This window comes from Mauremys reevesii, linkage group 4 (genome assembly GCF_016161935.1).
Source record: "Mauremys reevesii isolate NIE-2019 linkage group 4, ASM1616193v1, whole genome shotgun sequence".
Classification (NCBI taxonomy): Eukaryota; Metazoa; Chordata; order Testudines; family Geoemydidae; genus Mauremys; species Mauremys reevesii.
The window spans coordinates 26,793,406-26,809,211 of NC_052626.1; the positions used below are offsets into that span (position 1 = coordinate 26,793,406).

A 15,806-nucleotide genomic window follows, 5' to 3' on the forward strand; every position below is an offset into this window, starting at 1 on the left:
CCAGAAGTCAGGAACCAATTTTTCCATGGCATAATATTGCTAAATTACAGTATGTGCGTTGTAGAGGTTTTATGTGTTCCTCTGAAGCATTGGGCATTGGTCACTGTTGAAGGCAGAATTGGTGGATTCCATTATCCTAGATTCCTAATGTCAGATTCTATTATAAGTACTAATGGAGTGATACTCAGACCTCAGTGGTTCAAGAGCCAAATTAGCAATTAATGATACCGAAAAGAGCCACAGTAGTGTGAATTCATGGTTTCATTTACTATTATATATATATTATTCTCACAAGAAAATGACTGTCCTGACCAAGTATTCTACAGTTGGTTAATAACGTAGTAAAAACATCCTGATTAGTTAATATCTTTGATTGATTAATAATTAAATCACACAGAGCTTTAATACCATGTGCTGCAAAGAGCCCCAGTAGACACATTAAAGAGCCACTTGCAGCTCTTGAGCCTCAGTCTGGGTATCACTGTACTAATTTATTTCTTTATAGCATACATGTACATATTAGGGCTGTTGATTAAGTTACTCCTGGGAGAATTCTGCGCCCCTGCAGGGGCACAGAATTCATATTTTATGCAGATTTCTTGGCTCCCCTGCAGAAAAATGGGGGAGCAAAGACATCTGTGGGGAACACATGCCCCTTCCTCGGCAGCCTGGGTGCATCTGCTGGGAGCAACTGGCAGCAAAGAGCAGATCACTGCTCGGGGGAGAAGGGAGGCTGGGTGTGTGTGCATGTGTCTGTGGATAGACGTTAAGGTAGGCTTGCCAGGCATCCGTTTTTTTACCTGAACGCCCAGTCAAAAGGGAGCCTGGTGGCTCCGGTTGGCGGTGTGGCGAGGGCTGAGGCAGGCTACCTATCTGCCCTGGCACCGCACTGCTACTGGAAGCAGCCATCAGGTCCCTTCAGCCCCTAGGCACTGGAGCGGCCAGGACCCCCGCCCCGAGTGCGAGCTCCACAGCTCCCATTGACCGGGAACCACAACCAGTGGGAGCTGTGGGGGGCGGTGCCTTCCGCTGTGAAGGCAGCAAGCACTGCACAGAGCCGCATGGTCGTCCATATGCCTAGAGGCTGCAGGGCTCTGGTGGCCACTTCCTTGGAGCCACGGTAGGCACCACTGGGACCCCGCACCCCAAGCCTTTGGCCCCAGCCCTGGAGTCCCCTCCCAAACCCTTCATCCCTGGCCTCATCCAAGAGCCCGGAAAAGTGAGCGACCTGGGTGGGGGGAATGGAGCGAGCGGGGGGCAGGGCCTTGGAGAAAGGGGCAGGGCAGGGGCGTTCGGTTTCCTGTGTTTAGAAAGTTGGCAACCCTATGTTAAGGGGCTGGGGCTGGGCACGTGCCTGCGTGTGAAAGAGTGAGAGACTCACTCAGTCCCTCTCGCTCACTGTTGCTGCATCCCAGGCTTGGAGGCATAGGGCTGTATGAAGCAGGCTCTGTTCCTGAGGCAGAGATGTAACAACTAAGAAGGTAGGCTGCTAATGTTCCCACTGTTAGTTAGTTCCCATTCTTAGTCAATTAAGGCTCTTTTATCTTTCCAGAGTGGTGTAAAAGAGCCTTATTGTAAATGACAGTAACCGAATCCTCAGCTAGGAAGGTCTGTGTGCTTTCTCGCTTTTTTTCCTGTGCCAGAGAGGCAGAGTGTGGTTAGATTACAGCTCAGGATCTATTTTACTTATCCATTTAAAAAAAAAAAGCAGGACAATGATTAGCAAAACTGTGTGAAAGTCTGAGTAATTTAAAGCGACATTTTACTTTACAGAACACCGCAGTAAAAGTAATGTAATTTAAATGAAAATCCAGGATTATAACTGGAATGCAGTGTATTGGCTACCAGGTATTTGCAGCTTAACTTTTGTGTGTTTAGGAAATGCTGAGCAGTTATTGTGGTTTTTTTTTTTCCCCCCCTGTATGGTAGTTCAAATAAATTACCAAAATAAATGAAACTGGTTTGATTATATTGCATTATTTTGACAAATAAAATATGCAGAATTTTGAATTTTTTGGTGCAGAATTTAGGATTTTTTTGCGCAGCATTCCCCAAGGAGTAATTAATCGCAATTAACTCAAAAAAAAATTTAATCACAATGTTAAACAATAGAATACCGATTGAAAATTATTAAACATTTTTGGATGTATTCCTATATTTTCAAATATATTGATTTCAATTACAACAGAGAGTACAAAGTGTACAGTGGTCACTTTATATTATTATTGATTACAAATATTTGCACTATTAAAAAATAGTATTTTTCAGTTCACCTCATACAAGTACTGTAGTGCAATCTCTTTATTGTGACAGTGCAACTTACAAATGTAGATTTTTTTTTTGTTACATAACTGCACTCAAAAACAAAAACAGTGCAAAACTTCAGAGCCTACAGGTTCACTGAGTCTTACTTCTTGTTCATCCAATCGCTAAGACAAACAAGTTTGTTTACATTTATGGGAGATAATGCTGCCCGCTTTTTATTTACAATGTCACCAGAAAGTGAGAACAGATGTTTGCATGGCACTTTTGTAGCTGGCATTGCAAGGTATTTACATGCCAGATATGCTAAACATTCGTATGCCCCTTCAGTGCTTGCCCAGCATTCCAGAGGATGTGCTTCCATACTGGTGATGCTCGTTAAAAAAAAATGTGTCAATTAAATTTGTGACTGAACTCCTTGGGGGGAGAATTGTATGTCCCCTGCTCTGTTTTACGCACATTCCGCCATATATTTCATGTTATATCAGTCTTGGATGATGGCCCAGCACATGTTGATCATTTTAAGAACACTTTCACTACAGATCTGACAAAATGCAAAGAAGGTACCAATGTTAGATTTCTAAAGATAGCTACAGCACTTGACCCAAGGTTTAAGAATGTGAAGTGCTTTCCAAAATCCGAGAGGAACAAGGTGTGAAGCATGCTTTCAGAAGTCTTAAAAGAGCAACACTCCGATGCGGAAACTACAGAACCTGAACCACCAAAAAAGAAAATCAGCTTTCTGCTGGTGGCATCTGACTCAGATAATGAAAATGAACATGCATCAGTCTCTACTGCTTTGGATTGTTATCGAGCAGAACCCGTCATCAGCATGGACATATGTCCTCTGCAATGGTGGTTGAAGCATGAAGGGACATACGACTCTTCAGTGCATCTGGCACGTAAATATCTTGCGATGCCACCTACAACAGTGCCAGGAGAACACCTATTCTCTCTTTCAGGTGACGACGTAAACAAGAGGCAGGCAGTATTATCTCCTGCAAATGTAAACAAACTTGTTTGTCTGAGCGATTGGCTGTACAAGAAGTAGGACTGAGTGGCCTTGTTAAGTTTTACATTGCTTTATTTTTGAATGCAGGTTTTTTTTGGCACCTAATTCTACATTTGTAAATTCAATTTTCACGTTAGAAATTGCACTACAGTAGTTGTATTAGGTGAATTGAAAAATATGATTTTTCATTTTTTACAGTGCAAATATTTATAATAAAAATAAATATAAAGTGAGCACTGTACACTTTGTACTCTCTGTTGTAATTGAAATCAGTATATTTGAAAATGTGGAAAACATCAAAATATTTAAATAAATGGTATTCTATTATTGTTTAACAGAGTGATTAATCATAATTAATTTTTTAATCTCTTGACAACCCTAATATATATGTACACACACACACATATATACACTAGATGTTTCTGAATTTTCAAAATGATTACAGCAATCCATTTTATACATATTTATACCTTTATTTCTCATAACAGATTTATAGGTACTGGTATCAAAGTCTCTTATGAACAAAGACAAAGGTCTGCTTCTCGATGCTTCAGCACAGATTTGTCCATTGGGCATATGGAACTACTGGAATGTCTTTTCTCTACCGACTCCTGCTCCATTCAACCTCACTATACAGAGGTAAGTAAAAATACTGTTCTTAGCCAAGCACCAGGGCAATTTAAATGTTAACTGGAGAGGTTTTCAGAAGGGAAATCCTACACTACTCTTAGAATTGGAAAAGTTAAGATTACTAATTTATTGTATTTTTGTAGTGATTGGGTAACATTAAGACATGTCTTAAATTTTAATTGAAAACTCAGATAGTGATCAACAGTGTCCTCTTCCCTGCCACCAAAGGATCAAGCCTGTAGAGTTCTCTAATGTTTTGTGTGTGTGAAGCAAAAGGAACTCTGTTTTGAAAATGAGGTTGAAACATTTCAAAGGAAGTGCTGCTTGTCACCCTATCCAATTGGGCAGTGGGCAGGTTTTCTTAGGTGATTGCTCTTGGCCCAACTCCTCCTTGCTCATACTCAGATTGAGATGAGTCTATGATACTGGATTCATGATGGTGGCCCTAGTTGCTGTCATTCAGGTGCTATAGTCCATCTGCTCCCAGCTGCGCCTGTGCTTGTTGATCATTTCCTATCTGTCTCCTCAAATGTGGTATGTGAGGCTCAGGGCTTTCTGGGCAGTCTCCCCAGTCTGAATCAGAAGTTGTGGTTCTTTATTGGGCCTGTGGCTGTCAAACAAGCAGCTGAATACTGGATTGGCTGGCAGCTTGGGGCAGGTGGACTGTGCTTTTTCCTGCTCTCTAGTTCTTTTGTTTGTTTTACATCTATTAATTATTATATTTTTTTATTTTCAAGCTGCTAACATTTCATTCTGAAAAAGGAAATGATACACATCCCGTTTCATGCCTTCAGCTCCATTATAAGCACTCAGATAACAGAGGACCTCAGGTAAGGTTGAAAAAAAAAACAACCTGACTGCATTGTTGCATTATGCTGTAGCATAATATTTTTTCTCTAATCTTTAAAGGTAACTTTATTAATCTTGATAGTTGCATAGAAAGATGTATATTGCAAGCATCCTTTGTTTTTGTAACTTATTTTTCAGTATTTCATTGAGAATATTGATGTACTTATTTTTGTAGGGTAGTCAAGGAAGACTGAGCTCTGTTCCACAGAAAGCAGAATTACAAATCAAGCTAAGTCCAGTATTTTGTGAACTGGATATCAGTATTGTGGACAGACTAAATTCTTTACTTCAGCCACAGAAACTAACCACAGTGGAGATGATGGCATCTCACATGTACACATCTTACAACAAACACATTAGTCTGGTGAGTGAAATTAATTTGTGTGCGTGCTGCCAGGCCTGGAGCTACCAGGAGGCAAAGGGAACATTTTAAAGGGGCTCAAAATTATTGTCTGGCCAGAATATGTACAAAGCCATCCAATGTAAAGTAGTGGAGCAGCGGCAGATTGAAGAGTTGTCATCTTTTTTTATAAATGATCAATACCGACACATTAGCCAAATTTTACTTTTTTAAACTCTTAAAATCCAAGATTTTCCAGGGATCTAACTACCCCCTAGCCTCTTGGAAGGTTGTTTTGTTTTTTAAATGCGGGGCCCCAAAATACCCATTTGAACTTCCAATAATGGGAATCTAGAAGCAGCCCTGCACCGCTGGTTCAAATTTTATACCTATATAGCTCTGTCCTGAATATTTTATTTTTTTCAATCCTGATTAAATATAGAAGCTTGACAGTACCTGTTCTAATAGCTTAGCAAAAAAAAGTATGTTTGATCCAGATTCTCTTATAGTTCATGTATAGGACTGTATGAAATTGTATAAAAAAATGCAGCTTTACCTATTATAACCATTGTATCAAGTCAGTAAAGTTTTTTTTTTAATGCTGCTTCTCTAGTTTGCGTTTCACCTTGTATTTTCTAGCACAAAGCGTTTACCGAAGTTTTTCTGGATGATTCACGTACACCAGCAAACTGTAGAATTTCTGTGCAAGTCACTTCACCAGCATTAGATCTTTCTGTTCGCTTCCCTATACCTGACCTACGATCAGATCAGGAAAGAGGACCATGGTTTAAAAAATCACTTCAGAAAGAAATCCTTCATCTTGAATTTACAGATATGGAATTCAAGACTGAGTTTATAGGAGGTTCAACTCCAGAACAAGTTAAACTGGAGCTTACCTTCAAAGAGCTAGCTGGTAAGAAGTACAAATGTTATATTAATGCTAACTATGCTTTTCAATTGTCAAACAATCATTTGGTTAACAAAGAGGTCTTGCAACTTTAAATAGAACTTTTGCCCTCTTGAGAATACAACTTTCATTTTGCACTTTGGAGTATTTTAGCTGTGTTACTTCAGTTTCCTGTATTTCTATGATAGAACCTCAACCCAAGTCGACGTATATGTCTTAGCATGATACAAAACTGAATCATAATACCAGATAATTAAGCTTGGTGTTTAATGTTTTTAGTTCCATTATATAATTAAAGTTTCTGGTTCTAGCTGAAATGTACCAGTAAATACAGGCAAAAGCTTACTGAAGTTAAAGTAAAGTCTTTCTGGGTAATACAGTTTGTAGTTGTTGTTAGGACAAAAAGAGAGACTTAAAATGTGACGTGTTTTACTGGTGTTGCTAGATATCAAGACTGTAAAAGCAATAGCTTCAAAATTGTTAAAATCGTGGAGCAGGGTTCTGCTCAGCTGTACCTGCAGGCAGACTCCGGCCCTTGTATTTTTGATCTTTCTACAAACTTTTCTCTTATTTAAGGCTTATTTGAAGAAGATAAAACAGAATCTTCAATAAAGTTCTTTCAAGTGTCCAGTGGCATAGATGGAGATATGATATCATCTGACAACTTTGATTGGCCACGGTAAAATATCTTTAATTTTTCATCATAATTCTTTTAAAAATCAACACTTTCTTTAATAACTAATATAAACAAACAGTCTGGGAGACTGCTACTTTAAACATCAAGCACAAAGTAAGAGTTTGTAATTATTGAACCCTATAATTGAATAGAACCTAGAGATGAAGAAATCTTACATGCAGAAATAACACAGATCTTTATTAGTGGATAATATGACTTCTGGATGGAATGAGCCAATTATAACTAAACTCCTACACTTTTGGTGGGGAAAAGCTAGGTGAATGGAGAATTATAAGGGAAGAAAGCTGGGGGCTGTCTGGGAAAAGGAAGCTGGGTGGTGAGAGAGTCCAAAGATGTTATGTGGGGGTGATTTGCTGGTGGAGTTGCCTGGAGGTAATGGGGTGACTGGAGGTGCTAGCGGATGGATGACTCACTACTCGGATGCATGGAGCATTTTCACCAGAACTCATATGAGATGGGTATGTACTGTGGTGCCTGGGGCTGCTGAGGTGCATGAGGTGTGAGTGATGGGGAAGGGAAGAGACACCCTGATTTAGCAAGCTAGATGGAGTCAGTATTGAGCCCCTTGCCTTGTGCTGCTGGTACAGTGCTACTGTCTCTTCCTGGCTGGGATTCAGCACAGAGGGCAGTGGGAGTGGGAGGCAGAGAGGCTTGCTTGTCAGCAGGTACCACAGCAGCCCCATGTGGCAAGAAGGCACAACTGTATAACTGAATAACAAATAATTGCTGTCTTTCCCTGGCTCAGCTGAACATGTGAGGATCCTGATGAGCTGTGGGAATGCATGATGGCACTGCCAGGTGTGTGATGTTTGGCAGTATGATTGATTTTAATTTTTGATTTGAGTAAAAGTTTAAAGAATTCTTCCATCTTTACACTGTTCATGTTCATTTTACTTTTTCTCATACCTCTGAATTTATTATACTCTTCAAGTGAAAATCTAACACAAAATTAATTTTTAACTGTTAAGATGCTGGTGCAAAACCAGAAAATTTGAGCTAATACTGCGCCTCTTCTTGAGCCTGGATATTGTAGTTCCTGTCACATAAAAGGATGTTTAATGTTTGGGAGACCCCTGGTTAGATGTTCCTACGATCTATAATATAAAGGCCCAACCTATGTAGCTACATAAATTAAAGAGGCAATTTCAATCCACACTCTGAATGTCCTGTTTTTCATTGATTTATGCCAGACAATGTAACGGATTCTCACACTTTTTTTGGATGAAAGTTTACAATGTGATGACTTTCTATGTACAATAGTACATGTAGGCAATGTAACAATTAATTTGAACATCTAATGTATTAGTTTATACATATTATATGTATTAATGCATTTTCACAGGCTAACTCATAAAAAAGGCACATATACCTCTCCAGTGGATATCTACTGTAAAATTTCTCAGCATATATCACTAATAATTTATTTTGCTTGCTTTTTTCAATATCAGGATTGTACTGAAAATAAACCCACTGGCTATACACTCCATTCTGGAAAGGATAGCAGCTGAAGAAGAAGAGGGTGATGGAAACTTTCAAGAGGAAGAGGAAGGAGGATCTCATTCTCTTAAGGATGTCTGTGATCTTAGAAGACCAGAGCCTTCTCCTTTTTCCTCTCGTAGGGTCATGTTTGAAAATGAAGAGGTAAAACAAAATCTTTCTGTTTACAGAATCATTGTAGATACAAATGAATATTGCCTTTCTGGTTTATATGCATCTTGTGTTCCAGGTAACCCTCAACAATTTGAGATTGTATGTTTTGTTTTATTTTCAGATGGTGATGCCAGGTGATGCAGTTGAGATGACCGAATTTCAGGATAAAGCAATCAGCAATTCTCATTATGTACTGGAACTCATGTTACCAAAAGTTCACTTAACGCTGCCAAACAAGAGCTTTTATGAGAAACTTTACAATAGGTGAGTATAAGCATTAGTTTGCTTGGTTATGATCTGTACTTCTGGTCAGTGTATTCATTGGTCATAGGAACAACTAAGTCAGTAGCTACAGCAGTAATTAATTTGTCCTGTAATATTTGAACAGCTCTATAACAATGTAAAGTGCTATATAAATGCTATTCTAAGTTATTATCAGAAGTTCAATGAAGTCTCCTCTCAGGACCCTATTTGAGCAGCCAGCCACTCAAAACAGTTTGGTAGGTCTTTTCTATTTAGAATAAAATAAATAAGTTTTTGCTTCCACCAAATGAACATTTGTTTTAAGATCTTACAGTTGCCACAGTCTACTTGAACTCCTCTTCAAATTCCGCTTAAAAAATTGTTGAATTACATTATTTTCCCTTCCCTCTGTGTGTGTGTGTGTGTGTGTGTGTAGTTTTAAATAGGGCTGTTGATTAATCGCAGTTAACTCATATGATTAAATTTAAAGAAATCACAATTAATCACAGTTTCAATCAAACTGTTAAACAATAGAATACCCATTGAAATGTATTAAATATTTTGGATGTTTTTCTATATTTTCACGTACATTGTATTCTGAGTTGTAATTGAAATCAAAGTGTATATTATTTTTGATTACACATATTTGCACTGTAAAAATCATAAACAAGAGAAATAGTATTTTTCAATTTGATTCATACAAGCACTGTAGTGCAATCTCTTTTTCATGAAAGTGCAACTTACAAATGTAGATTGTTTGTTTGTTTATGTAACTGAAGTAAAAAAAAATATGCAAAACTTCAGAGCCTTCAAGTCCACTCAGTCCTACTTCTTACTCAGCTAATCGCTAAGACAAACAAGTTTGTTTACATTTATGGGAGATAATGCTGCCCTCTTCTGATTTACAACCTCACCAGAAAGTGAGAATAGGTGTTTGCATGGCACTTTTGCAGCTGGCATTGCAAGGTATTTACGTGTCAGATATGCTAAACATTCGTATGACCCTTCAGGCTTCGGCCACCATTCCAGAGGACATGCTTCCATGCTGATGATGCTCATTAAAAAAATATGTTAATTAAATTTGTAACTGAACTCCTTGGGGGGAGAATTGTACATCCCCTGCTCTGTTTTACCTGCATTCTGCCATATATTTTATGTTATAGCAGTCTTGGATGATGACCCAGCACATGTTGTTCATTTTAAGAACACTTTTTGACAAAACGCAAAGACGATACCAATGTGAGATTTCTAAAGATAGCTTCAGCACTCAACCTAAGGTTTAAGAATGTGAAATGCCTTCCAAAATCCGAGAGGAACAAGGTGTGAAGCATGCTTTCAGAAGTCTTAAAAGAGCAACACTCCGATGCGGAAACTACAGAACCCGAACCACCAAAAAAGAAAATCAACTTTCTGCTGGTGGCATCTGACTCAGATAATGAAAATGAACGTGCGTCAGTCTGCACTGCTTTGGATTGTTATCGAGCAAAACCCGTCATCAGCATGGATGCATGTCCCCTGGAATGGTGGTTGAAGCATGAAGGGACATATGACTCTTCAGTGCATCTGGCATGTAAATATCTTGCGATGCCAGTTACAACAGTGCTAGGAGAACGCCTATTCTCACTTTCAGGTGACATTGTAAACAAGAAGCAGGCAGTATTATCTCCTGCAAATGTAAACAAACTTGTTTGAGCGATTGGCTGAACAAGAAGTAAGACTGAGTGGACTTGCAGGCTCTAAAGTTTTACATGGGTTTATTTTTGAATGCAGGGTTTTTTTTAATATAATTGTACATTTTTAAGTTCAACTTTCATAATAAAGAGATTGAAGTACAATTGTATTAGGTGAATTGAAAAATACTATTTCTTTTTTCCCAGTGCAAATAGTTGTAATAAAAAATAAATATAAAGTGAGCAATGTACACTTTGTTATTCTGTGTTGTAATTGAAATCAGTATATTTGAAAATGTAGAAAACATCCAAAAATATTTAAATAAATGGTATATTATTATTGAACAGTGCGATTAATCACAATTTATTTTTTTAATGGCTTGACAGCCCTAGTTTTAAATAAAACAGATTTGATAAGGCAGAGAAAAAAAAATCACTATTTACAATCTTAGCATCAGTAATGTACAATATAAAAACATACAAAAATTATCAAGGAAAATTGAACCCGTCTTGAAAGAATAGAGAAGTTGATATAGAAATTGACACTTAAGTACATAGTGAAATCACAAACCAAAATTTTATTAAATATCTAATCAATATGCAGGTACTTACACTAAATTACTCTAACCCTACCCTCGAAAAATATGAAATCCTGTCCTTTTTATAGCCTCAGCTATCCCTCAGAAGCCTGACTTTGCGCTCTGGATGACACCTCAGCCATTAATTAAGCACTCCATGCCCCTTCAGTCCTCTCATAAGACAAGTCTTGGGAAGTCACTTCCACTTCAAGCAAAACTTAAACTCAGATTGCCCAAAAGACTGTCTTAAGCAAAGAAATCTAGAATGTGCATCCTGTGAATTTCTTTAACATCCATGAGGCAACCAGAGTAACTATCTTTGACATATCCATTGAATTAGCATATGTAAAGGATTTGTGCTGCACAATCAAATGCCTGACATGTAATTAATAATAGTCATATTTTTGTAAAAAAAATCTAAAGAACAGATTATTAGAATCTCTTTGCTCACTAATATATGTTACTGTGATTTGTGCTCTTGAGCTCATCTTATCCTTTTGCAGACTATTTTGTATGAAATCTATTAGAGGACTGGTATCAGAGGGGTAGCCATGTTAGTCTGGATCTGTAAAAGCCACTTGCATCTGAAGAAGTGGGTATTCACCCACGAAAGCTCATGCTGCAAAACGTCTGTTAGTCTATAAGGTGCCACAGGATTCTTTGTTGCTTTTGTAAAAGCCATGTTAGTCTGGATCTGTAAAAGCAACAAAGAGTCCTGTGGCACCTTATAGACTAACAGACCTATTGGAGCATGAGCTTTCGTGGGTGAATACTCACTTCATTGGATGCATGCAGGACTGTTGCACATTAATTAGCTTTAATTCAAGTGGGAATATAATCAGATGTTTAATAATGCAACAATAATGTTTTTTTTCTTTCTAGGATCAGCAATGATTTATTATTGTGGGAACCCACAGCTCCATCTCCTGTAGAAACATTTGAGAATATTTCATATGGTGTTGGACTGTCAGTGGCCAGCCAAATGATCAATACTTTCAGTAAAGACAGCTTTAGTCAATTCAAATCTACAATTCATTATGGTAATGTATTTTATAAATCCTCTTAAACAACAGTGGCATAAGATGGATACAGTTGCCTGAGACTATTAAGTTTAAAAAGGGAAGACTTGAAGATATAAAATAAAGTGATTATATATATACCACAAAGAAACGTGTAAATGAATGTTTTGATATGGCTAGAATGTTAGCCAAAATAGTGCTATGAAATTTAATGTTGTTAAAGGTGAAAAACTTGTAATTTTCTTTGATAACTTTTGTATTTGTTACATGAAGTTATTTTGTTGTTGTTTCTTGTAGATGATGAGAGTGGATCTGAGGAGGAAACTCTACAATATTATTCCACAGTTGATCCAAACTATCGGTCACGCCGGAAGAAAAAGCTTGAATTGCAAAACAAGAACACACAGAGCTCTCTCTCTGTTCTTCTAAACGTTAATCATGGATTAGTGTCAATATTCACAGATGTAAAGGTGAGGTATCAGGAATGGAAAATATTGTGCTGAGTCTTAGGTTTACTTACAGGCATAATGTATCTTGTTAAGCTGACAGGAGCTCTTGGTGCTATCTGTTGTATTATTGCTTTATTAGCAGTTTTGTTGTACAAACAGCAAATATGACTCCACAAGTAGTCATATGAGTGTCTTTCAGATATTAGAGTATCACTGTCTTAATGATATGGTTAAGGGTTCATCTGACTGTGATTCTATGTTTAAACATTTTTTATTACTTCATAATTTGATGTTAGGAAAATTAAATACAAGGAGAGGAGAGCTATATGGTAGCAAGTGGCACGTTATATTATACTGTCCTAAGCAACAATAATTCCACAAGCGGCGATATGTTTCTTGATTCTTTCTTCAGCAGGATGGTGGGAATATCCTGGAAGGCAAGCGTGGTGAATTCTGGTTTGAGTTCAACAGTGGTTCATTATTCTGTGTGACTAAATATGAAGGTTTTGAAGACAAACATTACATCTGTCTTCATTCTAGCAGCCTCAGTTTATATCATCAAGGTAGGAACTTAAAATGTCAATGGATGTAAATTTGGGTAAAGATTAATTAATTGTTAAATACAGGCTCTTTGGGGCAGGAACAGTCGTTTTATTCTATGTACAGCATTTAGCATAATGGGGTTCTGGTCCATGACTAGGGTCCCTAGGCACTATAGTAATACAAATAATAAACAACAATAATTAATATGTTTGCTTTGGGATCAATCTAGCTTAAAATGACCTCTGCAACTGCTGGCCTGCAAAACTCTCAAATCTGCAGGAATTGTCTCTTTTTCAAAAAGTGTCATTCTCATTTGTTAATTTCCATGTAATTCCAACATGGTACAATTCTGCGTGCACTCCTTGAAATCCTAATGTAGGTTTAGGTCCTTTCCTGACTGGCTAAATTACTGGCTGACTGCAAAGTATTTTAAAGGGACCAAACAGTCTCCATGGATGACAGCTCCATTGTAGCCAAGGAGAAGAGAGTGGTATCTGTCAGTTTTAAGGTTTCCTGTTCATATAACTTCAAATGAGCGGCAATGAGGTTAAGGGAATTTCAGTGTGAGGGCTTCTGTTAAGTTGGGGGAATGACATACATCTGGCACTGTCTCTCATGATCTTCACCAGCCTCCCAATCACTAACTTCTAGGGACGGAGGATGTACAACAGCAGAAACTTTCCTATCACTCATGTCTGAGCTCTCGTTTCTGTTTTTGCTAATAATATGGCAAAGTTAATTGCTGGTAATTAGCTGGAGACTTAAAATTATCTTATCACCAGGTAAGGGTAGACAGATTTCCAATGGTTTTACCTAAATCACAAACATCTCTGCTGCACCGGATAACCGTAGCTACAATCTCCGTACAGGTGTGGTGGATGGAGTTGTCCCTCCATCTGAAATACGACTGCCTACCACAACGCGTCCACATTGGTTAGAACCTACCATTTATTTTTCCGAAGAAGATGGTCTCAGTAGGACTTCTTCAGATGGTGTGGGAGTGGACTGTTTAAGTATGCTGTCTGTTGCAGTGAAAATCCAGTCAAATAAATCGGAGAGCAACACAAAGGTTTGTGTTTCCAACTTTGAGCTTTCATGCATTGTCTAGATTATTTCAGACACCTAATTTACCTGAAAGCATTTACAAGAATTCAAACTTTCTTCTAAAGGTCATAGATAAACACAAATAACTACAAACTTTGAACCATGTCCATTTTTAAACTATTAAACTCATAACTATTGAAATCTGAATGCTTTACTAGATTTTAAAACTACTTTAGTATTACTTGTGGTTATGTCTGTTATTTACCAACATAACAGCCTAACATTTCATGTGCTTCCTTGTGCTGATCACTATTGCTTTTATCTAAAGGATCTGTATTTTTTGGCCAGTTAGCCTTCTTGCCCAATTTTTGCTCCGTTTTACCTCTGCTATGCATTTGTGGAGGTGATTCTCCACCTCAGGCAGGGATAAATACAAAGAGCTATAAGCTTAGCGTTCAGTTCATTGGCAGCTTTGCCTGGTAGGGAAATATTTTATCTTTTACCCTAAAGAGCAGCCTTTTCCTGCCTACTTCCAGTCTCACTGTCTGCATTGGTACGAGTTCATTTGGCTTTGGCTCCTGCATTCATTGGTATGGGCAGAAGATGAGAGCTCTGGCTCTGCTTTGCTCCCCCAACCCAGAATCCAACAGCTCTTATAGTGGCACACAGGTGGGATGGAAAAAGAGGGAGTCTCCATTGGGAGCCAACTTCAGACCATCACAAGGGCTCAACAGCTCAATGGCTTCAAGCTTTGCCAGGGCATTGGCAACCTGCAGAACAGGGATACCACTAGACCTGTAGTTCCATTCTTCATGGACCCCAGAATGATGCAACAGATCATTGTGCACCTTCCTAATGCCCTTTAGCCACTGCCTCTAACTACAGGGCATCTCCACTAGCCACCATTGATCTTCCTCAGCTGGGGTAAGTGCCTTTCCTTAGTGATATCCACTACAACCAAGCCGTATTTCTGGAAGTGCTACAGTGGCTTCTGACCGGGATAGGGGGTCTCCCTCTTCCAGATTCAACTGGGCACTGCCTGGAAAAGGCAAGCCATAAGATAGAGTTTAAGGCCAGAATGGGCCACAAGATCATCTAATCTGATTGTAACATTCTACGGGGTACAATCTGGACTGCTGGACAGCTGTGTCTTCTCAATACTCCAGCCTGGAGTGCCTTTTACACTGTTTTGCTGTGAGAACCACCACTCCTAGCCAGTTCACACACAGCTTCTAGCATGCAAAATCACTCCCAGCTATATTACATAAATGCTCTGGCCAGCCACTCATGAATTACATACATGGTGACAGCAGCAAATTCCCAGTCCCAGACCTTCCTCCAGAAATGTACCTCTTGTACTGCCCAGCACCCACTGGACAATTCAAGCTTCTATAAAGTCCGTCATTTCATCAATAGAAAATGATATGCACAGTCCCTGTTATCTCAAGTGGAGGTTCCCAACTCTTCAGTCCAAACACACACTGGTTTAGATAAAACAATAAAGCAAGCTTATTAACTGCAGAAAGATTTTAAGCGATTACAAGTAATAAGGCATAGAAGTCAGAATTGGTTACAAAGAAAATAAAAAGATAAGACGCAAACTAATACTTAACAAGCTAAGTGAACTTAAAAGCAAAAAGAGTTTTTTTCATCAAAGGCTTACAGCAGGCTGGCAGGATTGCTTCAGCCAGGACCACCACCTCCTCCAGTTCAATGATGCTTCCTTTGGCTTTCAAATGTTGTAGCTGTCGTGAGTATAGATGAAGGGCGAGAGGTAATTTGTGTTGTGTGTGTCCTCCATTCTTATTCCATTCTCCCCTTTTTGAGGATTACCTCTAGCTCAGATTCAGGCAACCGCCACTCTGTTTACACTGGAACCCCCAGTTCTATTATCAGTATGCAAAGTTCTTGCT

The 15,806-nt window shown here is 38.5% G+C and overlaps 1 protein-coding gene across 3 annotated transcripts in view; it reads left to right on the plus strand.

Moving 5' to 3' along the window:
• Positions 1-15,806, plus strand: part of ATG2B (autophagy related 2B) — a 78,099-nt gene that overhangs the window by 23,643 nt on the left and 38,650 nt on the right. For 2 of the 3 annotated variants that reach the window (XM_039534227.1, XM_039534229.1), the window contains exons 12-22: positions 3,763-3,913; positions 4,642-4,734; positions 4,929-5,117; positions 5,733-6,006; positions 6,577-6,679; positions 8,146-8,338; positions 8,469-8,611; positions 11,721-11,878; positions 12,155-12,327; positions 12,719-12,869; positions 13,719-13,918. In XM_039534227.1, the coding sequence (XP_039390161.1) occupies positions 3,763-3,913; positions 4,642-4,734; positions 4,929-5,117; positions 5,733-6,006; positions 6,577-6,679; positions 8,146-8,338; positions 8,469-8,611; positions 11,721-11,878; positions 12,155-12,327; positions 12,719-12,869; positions 13,719-13,918 (1,828 nt within the window). The remainder of the gene's footprint in view (positions 1-3,762; positions 3,914-4,641; positions 4,735-4,928; positions 5,118-5,732; positions 6,007-6,576; positions 6,680-8,145; positions 8,339-8,468; positions 8,612-11,720; positions 11,879-12,154; positions 12,328-12,718; positions 12,870-13,718; positions 13,919-15,806) is intronic. The other variant, XM_039534228.1, reaches the window with a different exon arrangement.